The 20,457-nt window shown below is 43.9% G+C and overlaps 1 protein-coding gene across 5 annotated transcripts in view; it reads right to left on the bottom strand.

Moving 5' to 3' along the window:
* The window catches only part of FAXC (failed axon connections homolog, metaxin like GST domain containing), a 78,194-nt gene extending 60,943 nt beyond the window's left edge, over positions 1 to 17,251 (bottom strand). The window contains exons 1-3 of one of the 5 annotated variants that reach the window (XM_053222441.1): positions 17,139 to 17,157; positions 16,233 to 16,354; positions 10,352 to 10,487 (exon numbers count right to left, since the gene is read on the bottom strand). In XM_053222441.1, coding sequence (XP_053078416.1) covers positions 10,352 to 10,487; positions 16,233 to 16,339 — 243 coding nt within the window. In that variant the 5' untranslated portion in view covers positions 16,340 to 16,354; positions 17,139 to 17,157. Of the gene's footprint in view, positions 1 to 5,836; positions 5,918 to 10,351; positions 10,488 to 16,232; positions 16,499 to 16,853; positions 17,059 to 17,138 lie in introns of those variants that run through there. The other 4 variants (XM_053222440.1, XM_027057221.2, XM_053222442.1 and 1 more) reach the window with 4 other exon arrangements.
* Between the last annotated feature and the right edge of the window lie 3,206 nt (positions 17,252 to 20,457).

Here is a 20,457-nt window from a genome sequence, read left to right as displayed (position 1 = left end):
CAAAAATTAGTGGCTGACTCTTACGGAAATGAAAGTTCTAGTAGGTCATTATCATCAAAAATTTTATTTTTAGAAACAGAAAAAGCATTTGACAAAATTTAACATCGATTCATGGTAAAAAGTCTCAACAAAGTGGGTATAGAGGGAACACACCTCAACAGAATAAAGACCATATATGAAAAACACACAGCTAGCATCATAGTCAATGGTGAAAAGCTGAAAGCTTTTCCTCTAAGATCAGGAACAAGGCAAGGATGCCCACTCTTGTCACTTTTATCCAACATAGTACTGGAAATCCTAGCTGTAGCAATCAACCAAGGAAAATAAATCAAAGGCATCCAAATTGTTAAGAAATAAACTGTCACTATTTGTGGATGACATGATACTAAATATGGAAAACCCTAAAGACTCCACCAAAAATCTATTCAAATAAATTCAGTAAAGTTGCAGAATACAAAATTAATATACAGAAATCTGTTGCATCTCTATACATTAACAATGAACTAGTAGAAAGAGAAATTAAGAAAACAATCCCATTTACAATTGCATCAAAAAGAAAAAAATACCTAGGAATAAATTCAACCAAGGAGGTAAAAGACCAATACTCTGAAAACTAGAAGACACTGAGGAAAGAAACTGAAAGGCAACACAAATGAATAGAAAGATATCATCTTGCTCATTGATTAGAAGAATTAATACTGTTAAAATGTCCACTCTACCCATAGCAATCTACAGATTCAATGAAATTCCTATCAAAATACCATTAATATTTATCAAAGAACTAGAATGAATAATCCTAAAATTTGTGTAGAACCACAGAAGACTCTGAATACCAAAGCAATCTTGAGAAAGAACAAAGGCATCACACTCCCTGATTTCAAACTATACTACAAAGCTACAGTAATCAAAACACTATGGGTACTGGCACAAAAACAGACACATAGATCAAGATCAACAGAACAGAATAGAGAGCCCGGAAATAAAACCCATGCTTATACCGTTAATTACATGAGAAAGGAGGCAAGAATATATGAAGGAAAAAAGACCGTCTCTTCAATAAATGGCACTGGAAACCTAGAGACCTACATGCAAAAGAATGAAACTGGACAGCTTTCTTACATGATACACAAAAACAAACTCAAAATAGATTAAATATCTAAATGTAAGACCTGAGACCATAAGACTTCTAAAAGAAAACACAGGCAGTAATCTCCTGGACATCAGCCTTAGCAATATTTTTCTGGATCTGTTTCCTCAGGCAAGGGAAACAAAGGCAAAAATAAGCAACTGAGAGTACATCAAACTAAGAAGCTTTTGCACAGCAAAGGAAACCATCAACAAAACAAAAGGGCAACCTACCGAATGGGAAAAAATATTTGCAAATGATATATCCAATAAGGAGTCATATATAAATATATAAAGAACTCCTACAATTCAACACTAAAAAAATTTTTAAAAACTGATTTTAAAAAGGTCAGAGGACCTGTACAGGCATTTTTCCAAAGAAGACGCTTACACGGCCAACAGATGCATGAAAAGATGCACAACATCACTAATCATCAGGAAAATACGAATCAAAACCACAATGAGATATGACTAGTCAGAATGGCTAGTATCAAAAAGTCAAGAAACAACAGATGTTGGCGAGAACATAGAAAAAAGGAAACCCTCATGTACTGTTGGCAGGAATGTCAATTTGTGCAACCACTATGCCAAACAGTTTGGAGGTTCCTCCAAATTAAAGACAGAACATACAATCCAGTGATTCTACTACTAGGTATTTACCCGTAGAAAACAAAAACACTAATTTGAAAAGACATGGGCTCCTCTAGGTTTACCGCAGCATTATTTACAATAGCCAAGGTATGGAAGCAACCTAAGGGTCCATCAATAGGTAAATGGATAAAGAAGATGTGAGATAGATACACCAATAGATAGATAGATAGATACATAGATAGAGAGACAGACTGAGAGACAGTGGAATATTACTCAGCCATAAAAAAGAATGAAATTTGCCCTCTGAACAACATTGATAGACCTACAGGGTATTATGCCAAGTGAAATAAATCAGACAGAAAAGACAAATACCATATCATTTCACTTATTGGTGGAATCTAAAAAACTAACCCAAACACACAAACCAGAAACAGACTCATAAAAACAGAAAACAAACTGGTGATTGCCAGGGCGAAGGGATGTAGGGGTCAGGCAAAGTAGGTAAAGGGGATTAAGAAGCACAAACTTCCAGTTCTAAAATAAATAAATCATAGTGATGAAAAGTACAGCATGGGGAATATAGTCAATAGTATTGTAGTAACTTTGTATGGTAACAGACGGTAACTACACCTACTGTGGTATTTTATGACGTGTAGAATTGTCAATCACTAGGCTGTACACCTGAAACTAACGTAACGTTGTATGTCAACTATACTCCAATAAAAATAAAAATAACAAAATACCAGCTAAAAAGAAATGTATTTTGCTTACTAGGTAAAAAAGCAGAAAATAATACTTTAGAGACACTATGATCATACCTAATTAAAAATGAGATGAATTCTATTTTTTCAAAAAACATTTAAAAAAGAAACACAAAAATGTCTAAAGTAACCGGCAAGACTATGAGATGCAGATGATCTTTCCATGAATTTCAATTCTTCAGAATGTGGTTTTGTTACTTTCAAAATAAAAGTGTTTATTTTAAAAAGAATACTTAATTTTCTTTAACTTCCTTAAATATATTAAAGAACTCCTGGTCTGTTTTATTTAAGCAATTGGAGTCTGACTGGGCCCATTGAGGGGAGTTTCTGCAAGTAATTTTGAGAAGAAAAATGAAGAGGTAAAACCTCTGTATTATTTCTGAGCTGAAGTTTCCCCCTGTAAGTCTTCCCTGGGTGAGATTAATCTATACTTACACTACATTGTTAGCAAAGCAGTGAAAACCATAGGCTTTGTGTTTAAAAGTCTGGTTCCATCATTTATTCAGTGTGACCCTGGTCCCTCTCTGAGTCTCCCTTAATCTTCCCCGGGCCTCAATTTCCTCAACTACACAATGGGGATATCAAGAATCATAGGAGTAAATGAGAAAATGCACAATGAAGTGTTTGACAAGTGCCTTCATCAGAAGTATTAACATCACCATCACCAGTTGGAAATGCAGAATGTGAAACCTTAAAAGAAATCCCAAAGTCTTGGGACACTGACTTGCTACATTAGCCATGGTACCCCAACTTTTCAGCTAAATATATATCCATTACATTCACTGCACCCCTGGAGCCATCTTGAAAGGTCTCCCACTGGCTAAATTTCAGATATTTGAGAAATTCTGTGGATTATACCACATTGGAAAAAAAAGTCCATGCATCCACTGTTACGAAATAATAAGAAATATATACGTTGGTCTCTGCTCCCAGTTCTCAGAACTGAGCTCCTAAAAGCCTTATAAAAATTCATAAATGATAAAAGCACTAGGACAAGCGCTCCTAGAAGCATCTTTCGTGTTAATGAGGTGACTCTGGGTGGGCTCCTTGGATGGCTTTTAGATGGTGGCAGGTCACCACAAAAACCAAACCTTTTGATTAGAAGCCAGGAATTTTCAGCCCCACCCCCTCCTCCATCCTCTCTGGGACTGGAAATAGAGTTAATGATTGATCACGTCTATGTGAGGAAGCCATAAAATCCCAAAAGCATGGGGATCAGAGAGCTTCCAGTGGGCAAAAACACCCATAGAGGGAGGGTGACCCACCCCAACTCCACAAGGACAGAAGCTTCTACACTGGGACCCTCCCACACCTCACCCTAAGTATGACTTCATCTGGCTGTTCATTTGTTGTTGTTGCTGTTGTTTTTAATGTTTGTTTGTTTATTTATTTATTTCTGAGAGAGGGAGACAGAGAATCCCACGCTGCTGGCACAGAGCCCGACGTGGGGCTTGATCTCACGAAACCCAGGATCATGATCCAAGGCGAAATCAAGAGTCAGACACTAAACAGACTCAGCCACCCAGGCACCTCAATTCATTTGTATCTTTTACTGTAGTCTTTAATAAACTGATAAACAGAAGTGTTTCCCTGAGTTCTGTAGAGGGGGAGGGATATAGTCTGTGAGACTGAGCCTTTAAAGTGTGGGATCTGACAGTGCATCCAGGTAGAGTATCAGAATTGAATTAGATTGTAGGACACCCAGAGGGTGTCACAGAGAGTTGCCTGGTGTGGGGGAAGAACCTCCTCACATCTGTCAGAAGTGCCAGAAATGAAGGGTTTTATGTTAGTAGTAAAGGAGACTCACAAGAAACACACAATAGGGAAAAACTGGGTTTTCCCCTGTGTAAGAAGGAAAAAACTTGAGTACTTCTCCTTACAACTATGTATTGTAGCTTTGTAAACAAAATGTCCATATTTTCTTATGTTTTTATTTATTTTGAGAGAGAGAGCATGCAAGCAGGGGAGGGGCAGAGAGAGAGGGAGGAAGAGAATCCCAAGCAGGCTCCAGGCTGTTGCACAGAGCCTGATGCGGGCATGACCTGAGCGGACATTGAGGTCAGATGCTTAACCAACTGAGCCACCCAGGTGCCCCAATGTCCCTATTTTTTGGAGATGCCTACTGAAGTACTGAAGAGCAAAGTGTCATGATGCCTGCAGCTTACTTTCAAATGGTTCATAAAAAATTGTTCACAAAGGTATACATAAAGAGAAATAAAGCAAAAATAGGCAATAACTGGTGAATCTAGGTGAAGGTCATATGGGTATTATAGTACTATTCTTTTAGCTTGTCTTTAGAAAATTTCAAAACAAAAAGATGGTGGGGGAAAACAGACAGGATCAGCAAGTAAACAGAACCATCAAAAGTTAGGGCTGAAAGCCAAAGCAGAGAGTTCCTAAGGAGCCATTTTCTTTCTTTTTCTTTCTCCTATTTAAAAAGAATCATTGTGTGAAATACATGCTTCCTCTACAACCAGTTATGGCAAATGATGTAGGTGTCCTTATCCATGTCCAGAGAAATGTATGGAAGGGAGACCAAAGTATCAGTGATGGTAACCTCCAGCTAGTAGGATGGCAGGTGACTTTCATTTTCCACTTACACTTTTGTGTAAGTATTGTTTGAAATTCTTATCAGGACTATATGGCATCTACGTGTAATCAGAACAACACCAGTAAAGCTATTTTCATTTTAGAAAAAAAAAATTATCCATATCTGCAGGACCCCAATATGAATCTGTAATTATTACAAAATGAAAAGTTTTTGAAATTGACCTACCAATATTTATAGCCTGATTTTTAAAAGATAATAACTGTGGCCAATAGATCAGGCTTTAAAAAAAAAAAAAAGGCCTTGTGAGTTCCTACTAATGGTCATCAAATATTTATTCCAGTCCCTCTTAGGTTACAAAATAAAGAAGCTTCAACTATAAAGTTGTGCTCTTAGGAATATGGCATTTTAACCTTTTTTTTCTTTTTTTTAAGGCACAGCGCAAAGAAGGGGCAGAGAGTAGAGCTCTCTGGATCTCTGACAAAATGCCTCTGCACAGACGAGTCCAGGCGCTGAGCCCTCCAGCACCTCCCAGACACCACTTACATGAGCACAAACCCTCACTGATGGCACACAGGTCCCCAGGCACCTGGGACAGGCACGGAGCATCCCTTTCTAAACCACAGAACCATTTTTCTGTTACCTAAATCTCCGCCCAATCTGACCATCCCTTCCATTTCTTTTCCATAGAGACCTCGCAGAAGAAAAAGCACACCTACACCTTTCTTTAAAAGAAAAAAAAAATTATACACACACACACACACACACACACACACAGGAAATAGTAATTTTGCAAGGGGTAAGCGGTCACCTCCTCAAAGGCCTCTGTAACAGCTTCAGGCTTCATGGTGAGATGTGTGCCTGCTGCTCCAGACACACTAACTAAAAGCAGCTGCAACACGAACAAAGGTAGTTAGGCTACTGGTAAGGACAGGGCCACAGCAGTCAGTACTTGCAGGCGTGAAGACAAGAAGGGAAAGGGGAGCACGCCCTAGCAGCTGCCACAGCCCCGCAAACAGCAGAACTGCTTCATCAACGGTGGGGGCGGGGAGGGGGGGGCGCAAGAGACCCAGGAGCCACGAGAGGCTACCGAGCACAACGTTTGGTATTGGCACCCTGACTGCCCCAAAGCTGCCAAGGCTGATGGATATGATTTAGTCAAGAGTGATGATGGGACAGAGACAGGCAGCTGCTGGGTAGCAGTTCCTTCCTTCAGTGTGAGCCCCTCAGTGACATATGCTTTCCAGTGCCGACTGCCAACACCAAGCTGAACAGTGATCTTTGAACTCTGATCCACCGCCTTTAGATGGTTCAAGATTTGTCTGTCTTTAGTGCTATTTTATCCTCTATTCCTGCTTTGAAAGTCCTGAATGATCTCTCTGTTCCTCTCTCCAGACTCAGCCCTTGCATTCCAGTTCCCAGTCATAAAGAACTTCCTTCTGTCCCCCAAATACCACATGCCCTCCCAGGGCCCCTCACCCGAAGCCCAGGTCAGGTGCCGCTCCGACACACCCCCAGTGGGGCCGCCAAGCCAAGAGGATGCCCGCCTCTCATCCCAGCCCCGCCTTAGGAGAATCACTACCACCCCACCCCTTCTCTTCTGTAGAGAAACTGGCTCAGAAAGCAGAGGCCTGGGGGCGTCAGCAGTTGGAGGGGTAACGTCACTATCAGGGAAGCCAAAAGCTTGGCTCCCGCTGTTACTGGCTAAGGAGACCACCTCCTCCCAATGCTGCTACTTTGTAAGACCAGTAGGAGGCATTTGGAGGAGTGGTTTGGGGATGCCTGGGGCTCACCTCCTTACTTTTCCTACATCCCCTCAGAGGCTAAGCTTTCGCCCTTGCCCCCTACAAATTCCCAGGCAGGGAAGGTGACATCTCTGGTAAAAGGAAATCGCAAACAAAAATAGACACCTGAGGCATACAACCACTATAACAGAAGAACAACAGACTGAATAAATACAACATGACGCAGGATTATGGGGACAGACCAAATAGTTTTAATTGGCATAATAAATGTCATCTAAGGTATAAGAGAATAAGTTGTAATACAAACACAGGAGAAGTATTACGAAGAAAAATAAAAGTGGACCTCAATAGATAAATAGTATGACAGATACAAGAAGAGAACAGAGTGGTACAATGGCTCAGAAAGGTGAATTCACCCAGAAGGAAGAAGAATGAAGGAGTATGTTCAAAAATACAGAAAATAAAGGCAGAGATTCAGTATCTGGATAATAAGGCACAAGAAAGAAGGGTAGAGGTGCCTGGGTGGCTCATTCGGTGAAGCATCTCCTCCTGATCGGCTCAGGTCATGATCTATCTCACCATTCATGAGATCGAGCCTCGTGTTACGCTCTGTGCAGACAGCATGGAACCTGCTTGGGATTCTCTCTCCTTCTCTCTCTGCCCCTCCCTTGCTCTCTCTCACACTCTCACTTTCTCTCTCTCAAATAAACTTAAAAGAAAAAAACTTACAAAAAAGAAGGGTAAAACAAATAAAAAAAGGAAGAAGAATTTGAAGAAAATTAGTAATTCCCCAGAATTAAAAAAAAAGATTAAGGACTTCAGACTAAAAGAGTTTAGAAAGGACCAAACAAGATACATAAAGACCCACACCAAGGCACATCATAGTGAAATTTAAGTATGTCAAGATTAAATGCAAATTCTAAAAGCTTCCAGAGAGAAAGAGAAAAAGAATCAGACTGACATCATATTTTTCAATAGCAATATCAATGCAGAAAGACAAAGGAATAATACTTCTACAGCCCTGAAGGAAAAGAACTTTGAACGTATCTGTGTCAAATGTGAGGGCATAATGAAGACGTCGTCAGGCACACAGAGCCACTAGAAGTTCACTGCATAATAAGCCTCACTGGAGGCTCAATCGGAAAATATCAAGGACTTGCTCTAATAAAAAGAAATAATCCTGGCAGAGAAGATATATGGGAAATAAAGCTGGTCAGAAACTTAGTAAGGTTTATTGCTGAAAAAGAGCCAGGATTTCCAAAATCCCAGAATGAAAACATTAGACAACACCACACTTGGGATCAGGGCTGGGAAAAGAGAGACCCAAGAGTCATGTGAACCTGTAACACACTCGTATCATCAGAGGACCAACACAGCATTTGAGAAATGGGGAGAAATAAGTAAACTCAAATTTGGATCTTCAGAGAAACCACCAGAACGACATAAATAGAATTTGCTTTAAATGACAAAGTTTTTCTTTTATCTATCCATTACAAAGCAGGAAATGAGAAAAAAAAAGTATGATAAGGAGAAAAATACTAAATAATATGTTAGAGGGGTACCTGGGTGGCTCAATTGGTTACATGTCCAACTCCTGATTTTGGCTCAAGTCACGACCCTATGGCTCATGAGTTTGAACCCTGCGTTGGGCTCTGCTCTAACAGCACAGAACCTGCTTAGGATTCTCTCTCTCTCCCTCTCTCTTTGCCTCTCTTTCTCTCTCTCCCTCTCTCTCTCAAAATAAATAAATAAACTTTAAGTAAGATGTTAGAAATAAGTCATAGTAAGAGAATAATTACAAGCATAAATGGAAAAACTCACCGGTTAAGGAGTCTTAGATTGGCTATAAGTAATACATTGCCCATGAAAGACTATACACAAAAAATAAAGAGGATGGGGAAGGATATTCCAAGCAATTATGAACAAAAAGAAAGGTAGAGAATCAATCTCAATATCTGATAATATAAAATTCAAGATTACAAAACGAGGGGAGGGGGGCCTGGGTGGCTCAGTCGGTTAAGCGACCGACTTCAGCTCAGGTTATGATCTCACGGTTTGTGAGTTTGAGCCCCACATCAGGCTCTGTGCTGACAGCTCAGAGCCTAGAGCCTGCTTCAGATTCTGTGTCTCGCTCTCTCTCTGCCCCTCCCCTGCTCATGCTCTGTCTCTCTCTGTCTCAAAAATAAATAAAAACATTAAAAAGAATTTTTTTTTAAAGGGGGGACTCAGCTGAGTGCTATATACTGGGAAAAGAAACAAGAGAGTACAAATGTGTTCTTTCATATGATGTGTACCTAAACATATAACCTCTTGCATAAAGCAAGAAGCGAGAGAATGGCAGGAAGAAAAGATAAATCAACAAATACCGTTGGATATTTTAACCCACTCCTTTTGGAAACTGCTAGAACAGGCTAAAAAAATAAGCAGAGATATACAAGATCTAAAAAATACACTAAACACACTCAAGCAAGTAAATCTAGGGAGCTCTTCACCCAAACAGAGAATATGTAATTATTTTCAACATTTATAAAAACCAGCCACACATTAGGCTAAAGCCTCAGCAAATTCCAAAGAATCACTATCACAGAGACTATCTGCTCTGATCATAAAGTTAAAAAAACAATAACAAAAACCAAAGCATTAAAATATTATATGTAGCTAGATCTTAGCTGAAAAAGAAAAAGGGAAAATTTTTCTTAAAATACATAGAATTGAATGACAACAAAAATACAACCTGTCAAATTTGTGAGACACAACTCACAGAAAAATGTACACCTTTAACTGTGTTCCTCTTTTCATTCTTTAATGCTGAAATGAGCAAATGTTTCACTGAAAGTCATCTGAACACAACATGGAGCCCCATGGAAAAGCTCTCACAAAATCCACAACTATCTCCCTGGTGGCTTGCTGGGTGCTCTGCCCCGCCAGGATTCATGAGAGACAAAATATAATGCCGTCAAACAGAAATCTAAAGGAAAAAACCACGTGGGGCAAAGGTGGGCACCCACCTTTATTAGTAGCTGCCCAAGAGGCCTATCCAAGCTTAACCAAAGCCTACTCTATGTCAGAAAAGCAATACCATGACCCTGAGCCCTACAAAAGTCCATACCCTTTGGATCCCTCATTAAATTGAATGTAAAAATCAACAGACACTAGAATCAAGTCTCTCCTAAGTATCTAGTAAGGACTGGGCCCTGCTAATTTCACACCCACCCCTTCAGCACCAAGAGCAAGTCCTTCCCACGGTGTGAGATTAGGAACTCCCCCTCTGACATGACTGTCATGAAAATAAAACATGTTTAGGGGCTGCTGGGTGGCTCAGTCGGCGGAGTGCCCGACTTCTGCTCAGGTCATGATCTCACGGTTCGTGGGTTCGAGCCCTGCCCTGGGCTCTGGGTTGACAGCTCGGAGCCTAGAGCCTGCTTTGGATTCTGCATCTCCCTCTCTCTCTGCCCCTCCCCCCGCTCATTCTTGCTCTCTCTCGCTCTCTCTCTCTCTCTCTCTCTCTCTCAAAAAAAAAAAAAAAAATTAAATAAACTTAAAAAATTAAAAAAAAAAAAGATACATTTGTTCACAAGTACCTGATAGGGTAAGTCAGCCATCCTTAAGTAAGTTTCCATTTTCAAACAGAAAGGAGACAAACTGGGGACACCATTGTTAGGTCTTGCAAACTGATGCAAAATAATAGCATCTTTGGAGTCAATCTCTTGCTGTTTCCTGCCAAAACCAAAACAGAAATAAAGAACAATCCACATGTTATACATACAATTCCCTTAGTTCCCCAGAGGTCCCTGATGGGTTGTAGCTCCTCAATGAACAAGCAGATCTGTTTGTCATAGGGGCTTACCTCACCCAGAAGCATTTAGAGTAGAAGCTTAGCCAAAACACGGGAGAATCTTACAAACTACCACCATGACCCTGAGGACTTAGTTAGTAACTATATATCAACCTCCTTCTGATGATAACTACACCCTATGAGCAGGAAGAGTGCTTTCTATAACAGGCCCACCTCTTCTCCAGCTGGCTATGTTTACCTGCCAGGGACAAACAAGTTGGATGGATAAAAATGATTCTGTGTGCTTACTAGGTGTCAAGCATTGTTCTAAGGGGTTCACAGGTATTATTTCACTTAATTTTCACAATAACTTTATGAGGGAGGTACTACTATTATCCATGTTTTATAGATGAGTAAACTAAGGCAGAAAGGATTAACTTGCCCAAGGTCACATTGCTAGATGCCAGAACCTGGACTGAACCAGGCAATCAGAGTCTATGCTCTTGACCCCTAGACTATATCATGAAACTGTCCATAGAACCCAAGAATAACAGCGCAGATTTACTCTGCTATGAACCAGTCTGTAGGGAATCTGAGACCTTGAATATTCTGGTCCCTCTTCCAAACTATGTGTGCCCTCACCTGGCCTCTCACCTGTGTGATACCAAGGAACCCGGCCTCTGAGCTCTCTTTCATCTTCTCCAGTTTCCCAGGGTCCCCACTCTCACCACAGGCATAGATCTTAATACCCCTGCCTCTTCCCTTCCTCCAGCCTCAGCCACATGTCTATCTTTTCCTTGGCTACTTTTTTCGGTGGGAGGATTTCCCTGGTACAGCTTTTCAACAGACACAGTATATTAGAGAAAACGTTAGATTCCAAGGGTGGACACCTGGGTACAAATCCAAGCCCTGCTTCCTACTGGCCATGTTACCCTAGGCCTCTCTCCCTCTCACACATGGAAAGTGCACACAGTATCAGTTCTGCACCAATTATCATGAGGATTAAATTTTAAAAATCTGTAAACATTGGTCAAGCTCTCCAACACTGTAGAGGAGTCATAGAATCTATTCTCATTCACAGAGTTTTAATCCCCTTAAACTACAATATCTCCTTAAACTACAGCATCTTCCACACAGCTTCCCTCTTACGCCACCCTCAGGAACCTTTTGCAATTCCCTCCCTTCTTTCCCTCCACCCAAGCACTTCCCAGTCAGGTAAGCCTGTTCCTTCTCCTTGGCCTTCCCTGGGCCTCTGCTTCCCTCACATCACTCCCAGTCTAATCCCACACCCACTTTCACCCAAGCAAGAGACAAGCTCTTTGTATCATCATCCATGGATGCTCACTTACTATAGTATCTGCGTTCAGCGAAACAAACTCTTTTGGAGAAGTTTACTGGCAAAGCGTCCATTCCACTTAAAGAGTTGAGAATGACTCAGTTTGAAAATACTGGTCAGGTCAAAAGAATAAAAATATTTGCTGTTTTCTGGCAATATTTGCTGTATAAAACAAAGATTTTCGTCTAGATGAAAGGCAGGGGAGGTCAGATACTAAAATCAAGGAGCCACTTAGACTATTCCTAGAGAGCGTGAACTAGATTTGACAATTAGCTGATTTTGTCCAGGCGAATAATTCAAGTCACAGAGTGGTATTTTCATGTAAATTAGCCAGGCAAAATTTAAGAATTGTTAAGAGGGGAGATAAATATAAAATCTTCTGCTCCACTGGCCAGAAACATCTAATTCTAATGGTTAACTTGGGCCATCTCATAATAAGAATGGATGTGACAAGCATATGGCGATGACTTTGTATACATCATGCATATTATTTTATTTCATGTTGACAGTAACACCACCGAGTGGATATTGTTAGGGTTTAAATTTAGTGTATCATACAGTAGATAAAGAAACTGAAGCTTAACAGAAGCTAAATAACTTGTCCAAGGAATATCATCTTAAGATCAGGTCATTAATAGCTCCAGATCCCAAGGTCTTAATTTTTTTTTTTTTAATGTTTATTTTTGAGAGAGAGACATAGAGCGTGAGCAAGGGAAGGACAGAGAAAGGGAGACACAGAATCTGAAGCAGGCTCCAGGCTCTGAGCTGTCAGCACAGAGCCCAACATGGGGTTCGAACTCACAAACCACAAGATCATGACCTGGGCTGAAAGCGGAAGCCGAACCGACTGAGCCACCCAGCCACCCCTCCAGATCCCAAGGTCTTAAGCAGTACACTGAAATGGGCAATTTCTTAGTTAATTTGACCAAAACAGCCAGTTTGACTCAGGTCGCTCAAGCCTGGAACTTTCTAATAAAAGTTATAATAGCTAATGATGGCCAACTTTTACAGAATGCTTTCTTACATGTCAAACTCTGTTCTAAGCATTTCACGTTCAACTCAATTAACTCTATAAGGAAGGCTACTGTTACTATCCCCATTTTACAGATGAGAAAACCATGTAGCCCAGAAGCTTACTCTCATATTCAAGGTTACATGGTTAAAAGCAAAGTTAGTTTGAACCCACTCTGGCTCCAGGGCCCTTCTTCCACACAGCAGGAACTACTCTTTAACTTAGGATCAGAGGAGCAGGTATTTCATAAAACACCTACATAGCTGTATTTTCTAAAGTGGCCTTATAATGAGAGCTGTATAAGAGGTCATCTACAGGAGCCTGGGTGGCTCAGTCGGTTAAGCATCCGACTCTTGACTGCGGCTCAGATCATCATCTCACAGTTTCGTGAGTTAGAGCCCTGTGTGGGGAGTTTCTCTCTCTTTCTCTCTCTCCGCTCCTCTCCACTGCTTGCGCTCACAAATAAACAAACAAACAAACAAGCTTTAAAAAATAGATAAAATACAATATCTTAAAAAATAAAGAATACCCACAGAGCAGCAAAACTAGCCCCTCCTCCCAACATGAAGGCTGTCACAGATGACAATGCCTCTGTGTACAGCTGATGAGCGGTTTGTGTATGGAGGTCAGGTGTTGGTGGACCTGTGGGCTGCTGTCATTCCCTAAGTTCTCTAGGGCAGGCTGAGCCCAAGTGCCCAACGTGCAAATGAGCTACCAACAACGAAATCATCACTTAGTCATTCACTTTATACACAACACATTTCCAAATGGATTGAATTTAAGATAACTGCTAGGCTATCCCCACTCAAGGAAATAAAGTAGAGGGTTGAGGCAATATTTGTTTAACAATACTGCAGCGGGAAAAGCATGCACAAAATCCAAACTACTCCTTTGGTTTTATACTCATGAAGTTAACTCCCTAAATAATTCTCACTGGCCAGCTTTCCTTTAGACACTGGAGACCTGGCCATACACTGGGGTTAAGTCCATGCAGCAGAAAATTCAAGTGGTCACGACTTTACCGTTGCCCAATACCTCAGACATTGTGATCTTTTCCAGGTGTATTTTCCATCCTGCATATTCCGGATTGTTTGGTTTTGCTTAAACTGAGACAACTGAAACTTAAAGTTCATCCTAAATGGAAGTTTCTGTCTTGTGACCTCCGATGGTCAGTTCCAGACCTTGCTCGGTCTTCCCCCCCTATCTTTTTGTGCCACTAGAGGCTGTCAAAAACTCTGGTCCCCGCCACAGGCCTCGCTTGCCTGAGCAATGCCCCAGTTCTCTACATTTCTCCTCCTCTTCCCCCATCCAAGTTTATTTCACATCGGTACTTTCTAGGAGCCAGTGGTAAAAAAGTACAGACTCCACAGACACACATTCCCAGGTCTGGATTCTACTACTCTTACTGTGTGATCTTGGGCAAGTGTTTTAACCTCCCTCAGCTGTACTCTCCTTATCTACGAAATGGGAATCAAACATCCAACGAGAGCTGTGAGGGATAAATAAGTGCAAGGAAAGCACTTCTATGAAGAGTCCCTACTAAGGGATCAAAAACAGGCAGCCGTTTTTATTATGTGCATAATAACAGGGTTGTCTACCCCGTTATAACATATTCCCTACCCAGGGTTTAAACATTTGTCAAGAAACAAAAGTGAATCAACCAAGGATTAAACACGCCTCGATCTAAGTAAGTATCCAAGTAGTCCACTAAGTGGGGAAGGACACTTCTGTGGGCAGAAAGTCTTCCTTGTCCAGCAACCACACCTGCCAGGGCGTGGCCTGCTCCCAGGATGAGCTCTGGGCTACTCCCTATTTCTGCAAGGTCATTAAAGCAAGGTTTAGAGCTCGTTCTATGAAGCTGTGCCTTCACCCCCTCCACAAAGTGTTAACCCGGTGAGAAGTCACACAGTTCTGGATCCTGAAAAGGCTTTGGCCTGGAGGTTACTGTTTAAAGTACTGCACAAATGTTTTAGTTGTTCATACAGCTTGCCTCCTAACTTGGAATAGAGTTCTAAAACTAGTAGGAAATGATCTAGAGAAATAATCCACTTACAATTTTTTTACTTGGTTCAACTAGATGATTCAAGGCACTGTGCTGAGAGAATTCAATGTATATAATACATTCAAGATAAAACTTCGCAATTATAGCTAAATAATAGTGAAAGCCAGTACTTCCCTCAGACCTAAATGATTTCCCACCCTCTCAAAGACTAGAAATATTCAAAATACCTACGTTAGCCTGTCACCATGCCCAGGAGTCCCCGCAGGCCTGTTAAAGGTCACCTGTCACTGTCTTTGTTTATAGCCTATTGTGTAGGATTCCCCCGCTGGAAAAGGGCAGTGTGAACACATTTCTGGCTATTTAAAAAATACTGGCCGAAGGATTTTCTGAGCTACTGAGAACCGCTTGCTTCTGGCCTTCTCCCGGGGACAGAGGGCTCAAACGCATGGAAATTTTAACCATAAATCAATGTATCCACAAGCCAAAGGACCATCCCAGGAGCCTATGGTATTACCCTACTCAAAGATCTCATGTCGTTCTGGATGTACCAACAGTAGGGGCCTCCATTTCCTGGTATTTCCGAGTCAGTCCTGTAAACATTCTGCGGCAGGGGATGAAACTGTTTACGGCACTGGGTGACTCCCGTGTTCCTGTCAAACACGCCCATGTGCTAGTGCTGTCCTCGGATCTTCTACTGTTCACACAACAATGGCACTGAAACCGGAATATGGTGCTTAGCGTTAAATACCTGATCAGCAGATAACCAGGTTAAGGCTGCATCAAACCTGCACACCACTACAATTGACCATGCCTCTTTAACAGGGACCCGGAGGTCTCTGGAAGCTTTTGCAATTTCAGCCTTTTGATGATGTTGACAGATGGGGAAGGATAGTGGAGAACTAGTAAAAGATAAGGTTAGTGGTTAACATTCCAGCATTATTACCAATAAACAAATAAGGCATTTCATAAAAGTGTAACTTAATATTTCTACAAGGCCTAGTTCTATTGTTGCAAACATTGCACTTAGGATCTTACTAAGGGCATTTCATAATAGACTATTTTGCTCCACAACAACCCAGAGAATTTTTGCTTTTAGCGCCGAAGGATTGGGAGACCAATGTTTTTCCCTCCCAGTACCGGGTTAATTCTCCCGTTAACTCCGAACTGCCCCTCAGGGCAGGTGACCACGGACTGCCTCTAGGGAAAGGTAAGGGCAGGATTCTTGGGCATTTTGGGCGGCGTGACCGAGAGGCTGGCACGGTCCCCCCTCGCGTCAGCCCTGCCCTGGCCAGATGCCCCTCTCGGCGCCCCTGCGCGGGGCCCTCTCTCCGGCTCACCTAATGACCAGGAGTTCGTGGAGCAGATACGCAGCTGCGGCCAGCAAAGCTCCCCCGGTCAAGTAAAGTGTTTTCTTCCACCAGGGATCGGAGCCCAGCCCTGCCATGATCCCACCGTAATCCTGCAAAGGGAAAGCGATGATGTCCCCATAAAAGGAGAAGGGCTCCTCGGACCCGGCCCACCAGCCGAAGAAGGAGACGCTCTGGTTCCAGCTCAGATCCACCACGCACGGCCTGGACGAGGCAAAGCCAACCCCCCAGTGCATGCTGCGCGGCTGGCTGCGGGCGCCCCTCCCAGGGCCCGCGCCGCCCGCATGGGAAGAGGCCGGCGCGGCCCGGCGCGGGCTCAGCGGCGCGCTGGGGGCGCGGGCGGCGCGGGCGGAGGCGACCGAGGCGGCGGCGGCGGTGGCGGCGGCGGCGGCGGCGAAGGAGCAGGAAGGACGAGGGCCGCGGGCGGCGGGCCTGGCCGGCGGGGCCCCGGGGCCCAGGGCGGCAGCGGCGGCCGCCGGCTCCCCCCGCAGCGGCCTCTCCGCGCCGCTCTTTGTGTCGGCGCCTGGAGAAGGCCGCGTGATGTCATTGCTCCCCGGGGCAGGGAAACAGAGGCGGGATAAAGTCACCTACCCCGCGCCCTGCCCCCGCCCCGCATCTCCGCGGTCCGGCGGCCTCCGCCCCGGCCGGAGCTGCAGGGCTGGGCGCGCCTGGCGGGCTCCGCGCCTCCAGGCGGCACGGCCGGGAACGGCTCGGCGCGCGAGGGCTAGGGCTGCGGAGGTGCCTGGAAATGCGGCTCCGCCGGGAGGAAGCTGCAGTCAGGGCCCGGATCTCGGTCCCCCCCAAGCCCCGGCCCGCCCTCCGCCGTCGCTCCAGCCCCTCCCGCAGGCCGGAGAGCGGGGAGCGCGCGGGACTCACCTGAGGCCGCGCCGAGTGGCAGGCAGGAGACGCCACCCGGCGGGGGCTGGGAACGAACGCCCGGATTAAGGTCGGGAATTAAGATTGTTCTGGCCATCAGGAAGGCGCTGTGTATTTGCATAATTTATAAAAACACTCTTATTACAGGGCACAGTTACCTAGGCTTTGGCCATGTGCTCACGGAGAGGAGAGCTTGTCTGGTTTGACAAGTAACAGCAACAATGCACCCTAGAGAGATTTCCCCTCTGGCAGACCCAGCTCAAGTCTTTCCCCCTTTGAAGTCATGGGGAGAACCCGCAGAGGTAGGGTGTTTTGGTTTGTTTTCCTTTTCTTTTCGGTGCAGAAAATCGGTGCAGAAAATCTCGCAAACTCTGTGTGTGTGTGTGTGTGTGTGTGTGTGTGTGTGTGTGTGTGTGTGTGTTTTCAATTTTCTTCCATTAACTTCATGGTTAATTTCATTTTTAAAAGTTCGTAAGTCTAGGGGCACCTGGGTGGCTCAGTCAATGCAGCATGGGACTCTTGGGCTCAGGTCAAGATCTCACAGTTTGCGGGTTTGAGCCCTGCATCAGGCTCTGAGTTGACAGCGTGGAGCCTGCTTGGGATTCTCTCTCTCCCTGTCTCTGTGCGCTTCCTCTCTCTCTCTCTCTTTTTCAAAATAAATAAACTTAAAAAGATCATAAGTCCAAACAATAGGGTCCTGTTTCATGGTTTTATGATATACACATGAATTTTAGCAAGAGCATGGATAGCTTAAAATTGTTTGGAGGAACTGAAAAAGAAATTCAAGTCGGGGATTTATCTATCACTCCCAAGGTGAAAGGATGGATGTGGGAACCCTCCAAGCTTTTTCCTGAGAGGGCGGACACTGGAGTGAAGGAAAGCTCCCCCTTCCCTTCTACTTCCGCTGCCACATTGGCCCTTTAGAAGAGCAGGGAATGCTGTCATATTCCTAAAACATGGACTTTTTGCCAGCCTGAAGGAGATATGGGAGGTACTAACCAGGATTGGGGAGGGGTCCCATACAGCAGTGTGTAGGTACCCCTGACCTCTCTGGAAGAAGGAGTGTGTGTACTCAGAAGTGGAACTCCTTTGAGCAGGTTGTGGGAGTGAAACCCAAGGGCCTGCTGGAGTGACACAGGTGGTCACCAGATTCCTCCAGGGAGAAGGACCAGAAGGCTTCAGGGCTTCGTTCACAAGAAGCAGAGTGGGCAGGTTCGGGATCAGAGCAGAAATGCTCTGTGCCCAGAAGAGACAAGGAGCTGACACCAGCCATTCTTCATTCTTCTTCTGTGACCTTCCACAGGGCACTCAGCCTTTGCTCCCATTAAATGTGGAGCCAATATTTAAAAAGTAACCGTTTGTTTTTCGGTACTGAGCTCTATGACTGAGTGTCTAGGTTCAGTCACGGGGATGAGCATAAGTTACCTTCAGTGAAGCCTTCATGGAAGGCAAAAGAGAGAATCAATACTGGCAAAATCTGTGTCTGGGAAACAAGTTAGAAACCAGACGAAGTTGAATGGTCTGATCCCAAGAGCCACTTACTGCATTTTACTGTCACAGCTCTTCTGGTAGGCCAACCTACCCCACTCACTCTTAGGGGCCTGTGGACATTCCTGGACTTGTCAGATCCTCTTTGAACATTATGTGGCCTTTGGTTCAAGTGTGGTTTACATTTTCAGAGACACCATGAGGTGAACTATTTTTAGATGCATGTGTAAATAAATTCTGTGAGAAAAACTAGAATATAATCTTAATCTGATGCAGATTAAAAGTTAGCTTTTAGACCTGTGACAGAGAAGAAAGATTATTAAAACTCAGCTTGTATAAAAGTGAAAGGAGGCAGGGGCGCCTGGGTGGCACAAAGTGGTGGGCTCTTGATCTTGGCTCAGGTCGTGATATCACAGTTCTTGAGTTCGAGCCCTGAATCAGGCTCTCCCACGATGGCGACTCAGAGCTTGCCTTGGATTCTGTCTCTCCTTCTCTCTGCCCCTGCCCCACATGTGTGTGTCTGTTTGTGTGTGGGGGTGTGTGCTTGCACACACGCATACACACGCACATGCTCTCTCTTTCTGTCTCAAAATAAATAAACTTTAAAAAAATTTTAAGGGGCGCCTGGGTGGCTCCGTCGGTTAAGCGTCCGACTTCAGCTCAGGTCATGATCTCAAGGCTTGTGGGTTTAAGCCCTGCATCGGGCTCTGTGCTGACAACTCGGAGCCTGGAGCCTGCTTCGGATTCTGTGTCTCCACTGTCTCTGCCCCTCCCCCATTCATGCTCTGTCCCTCTTTGTCTCTCGAAAATGAATAAACGTTAAAAAAATTTTTTTAATGTTTATTTATATTTGAGAGATAGAGCATAAGCAGGGGAAGAGGCAGAGACAGAGGGAGACACAATCCGAAGCAGGCTCCAGGCTCCGAGCTGTCAGCACGGAGCCCAACTCCGAGCTCGACGCGGGGCTCGAACTTGTGAACTGTGAGATATGACCTGAGCCGAAGTTGGACACTAAAACGACTGAGCCAGCCAGGCGCCCCTAAAAAAAATTTTTTTTTAATTCTCTAAGGTGAAAGGAGGCAGGAATCTCTGAGGAGTCAATAGATACAAGAGGTGGACAAAAGTTTGGTATGAGAACGTGAGAACAAGGCTCTGAGGAAAAGGAAAGCATCTATAGCTGTGAAGGCACAGCAGCCATGCAAGCCTTAGCCAAACTTTGTGCAAGATCAGACTGAGTCCTACATGGAAAAGCTGCTCCACAAAGGGGTGCAATCCAGCCACAAAGAGAAGGAAGGGAGGCAGGGACTCAGCCCCAGAGCAGTGGTGGTGGTGTAACTAACAGCCAGAGGGGAACTGAACAGAATTGGGTTAACAGAGGAGCTGAGGAGATGGACTCTTCAAAGAATGGCCGCTCAGAAGCCCCTTTGTAGAGCCAGATCCCAGGCTGAATCCCCAGGGGCTGTGTAGGAACTGTGCCCTACAGGGTGAAGGTATAGGGAACTAAGTATGTCTGCCTTCCAGCTCCCCTCCTAGGACTCCTTCAGCTACAGAAATGGTATGAAGACCGTGGGAGCCAGATGGACATCTTCACTCCACCCCTTCCGCAACCGCCATCAATTCTGACTGCCTTGGTGTCATGACCATGGATATAAGCTCCACGCTAGAGGGATCTTACTATTTTTCTTTCTCAAGGACTTTGTTTCACTAACTCTAATTGAGGTTTTACAAGACAGGAAAAGGGAAGGGACTAATATTTATTGAACACCCGTCTGTCGATATTTTTTTCAGTAACTTTTCAAAACAACCTGTATTAGATAAGTATTGCCATCTC

The sequence above is a fragment of the Acinonyx jubatus genome, chromosome B2, assembly GCF_027475565.1.
Source record: "Acinonyx jubatus isolate Ajub_Pintada_27869175 chromosome B2, VMU_Ajub_asm_v1.0, whole genome shotgun sequence".
Classification (NCBI taxonomy): Eukaryota; Metazoa; Chordata; class Mammalia; order Carnivora; family Felidae; genus Acinonyx; species Acinonyx jubatus.
Note: the sequence above shows the minus strand (reverse complement) of the source record. Positions and strands in the feature narration are given on the sequence as shown.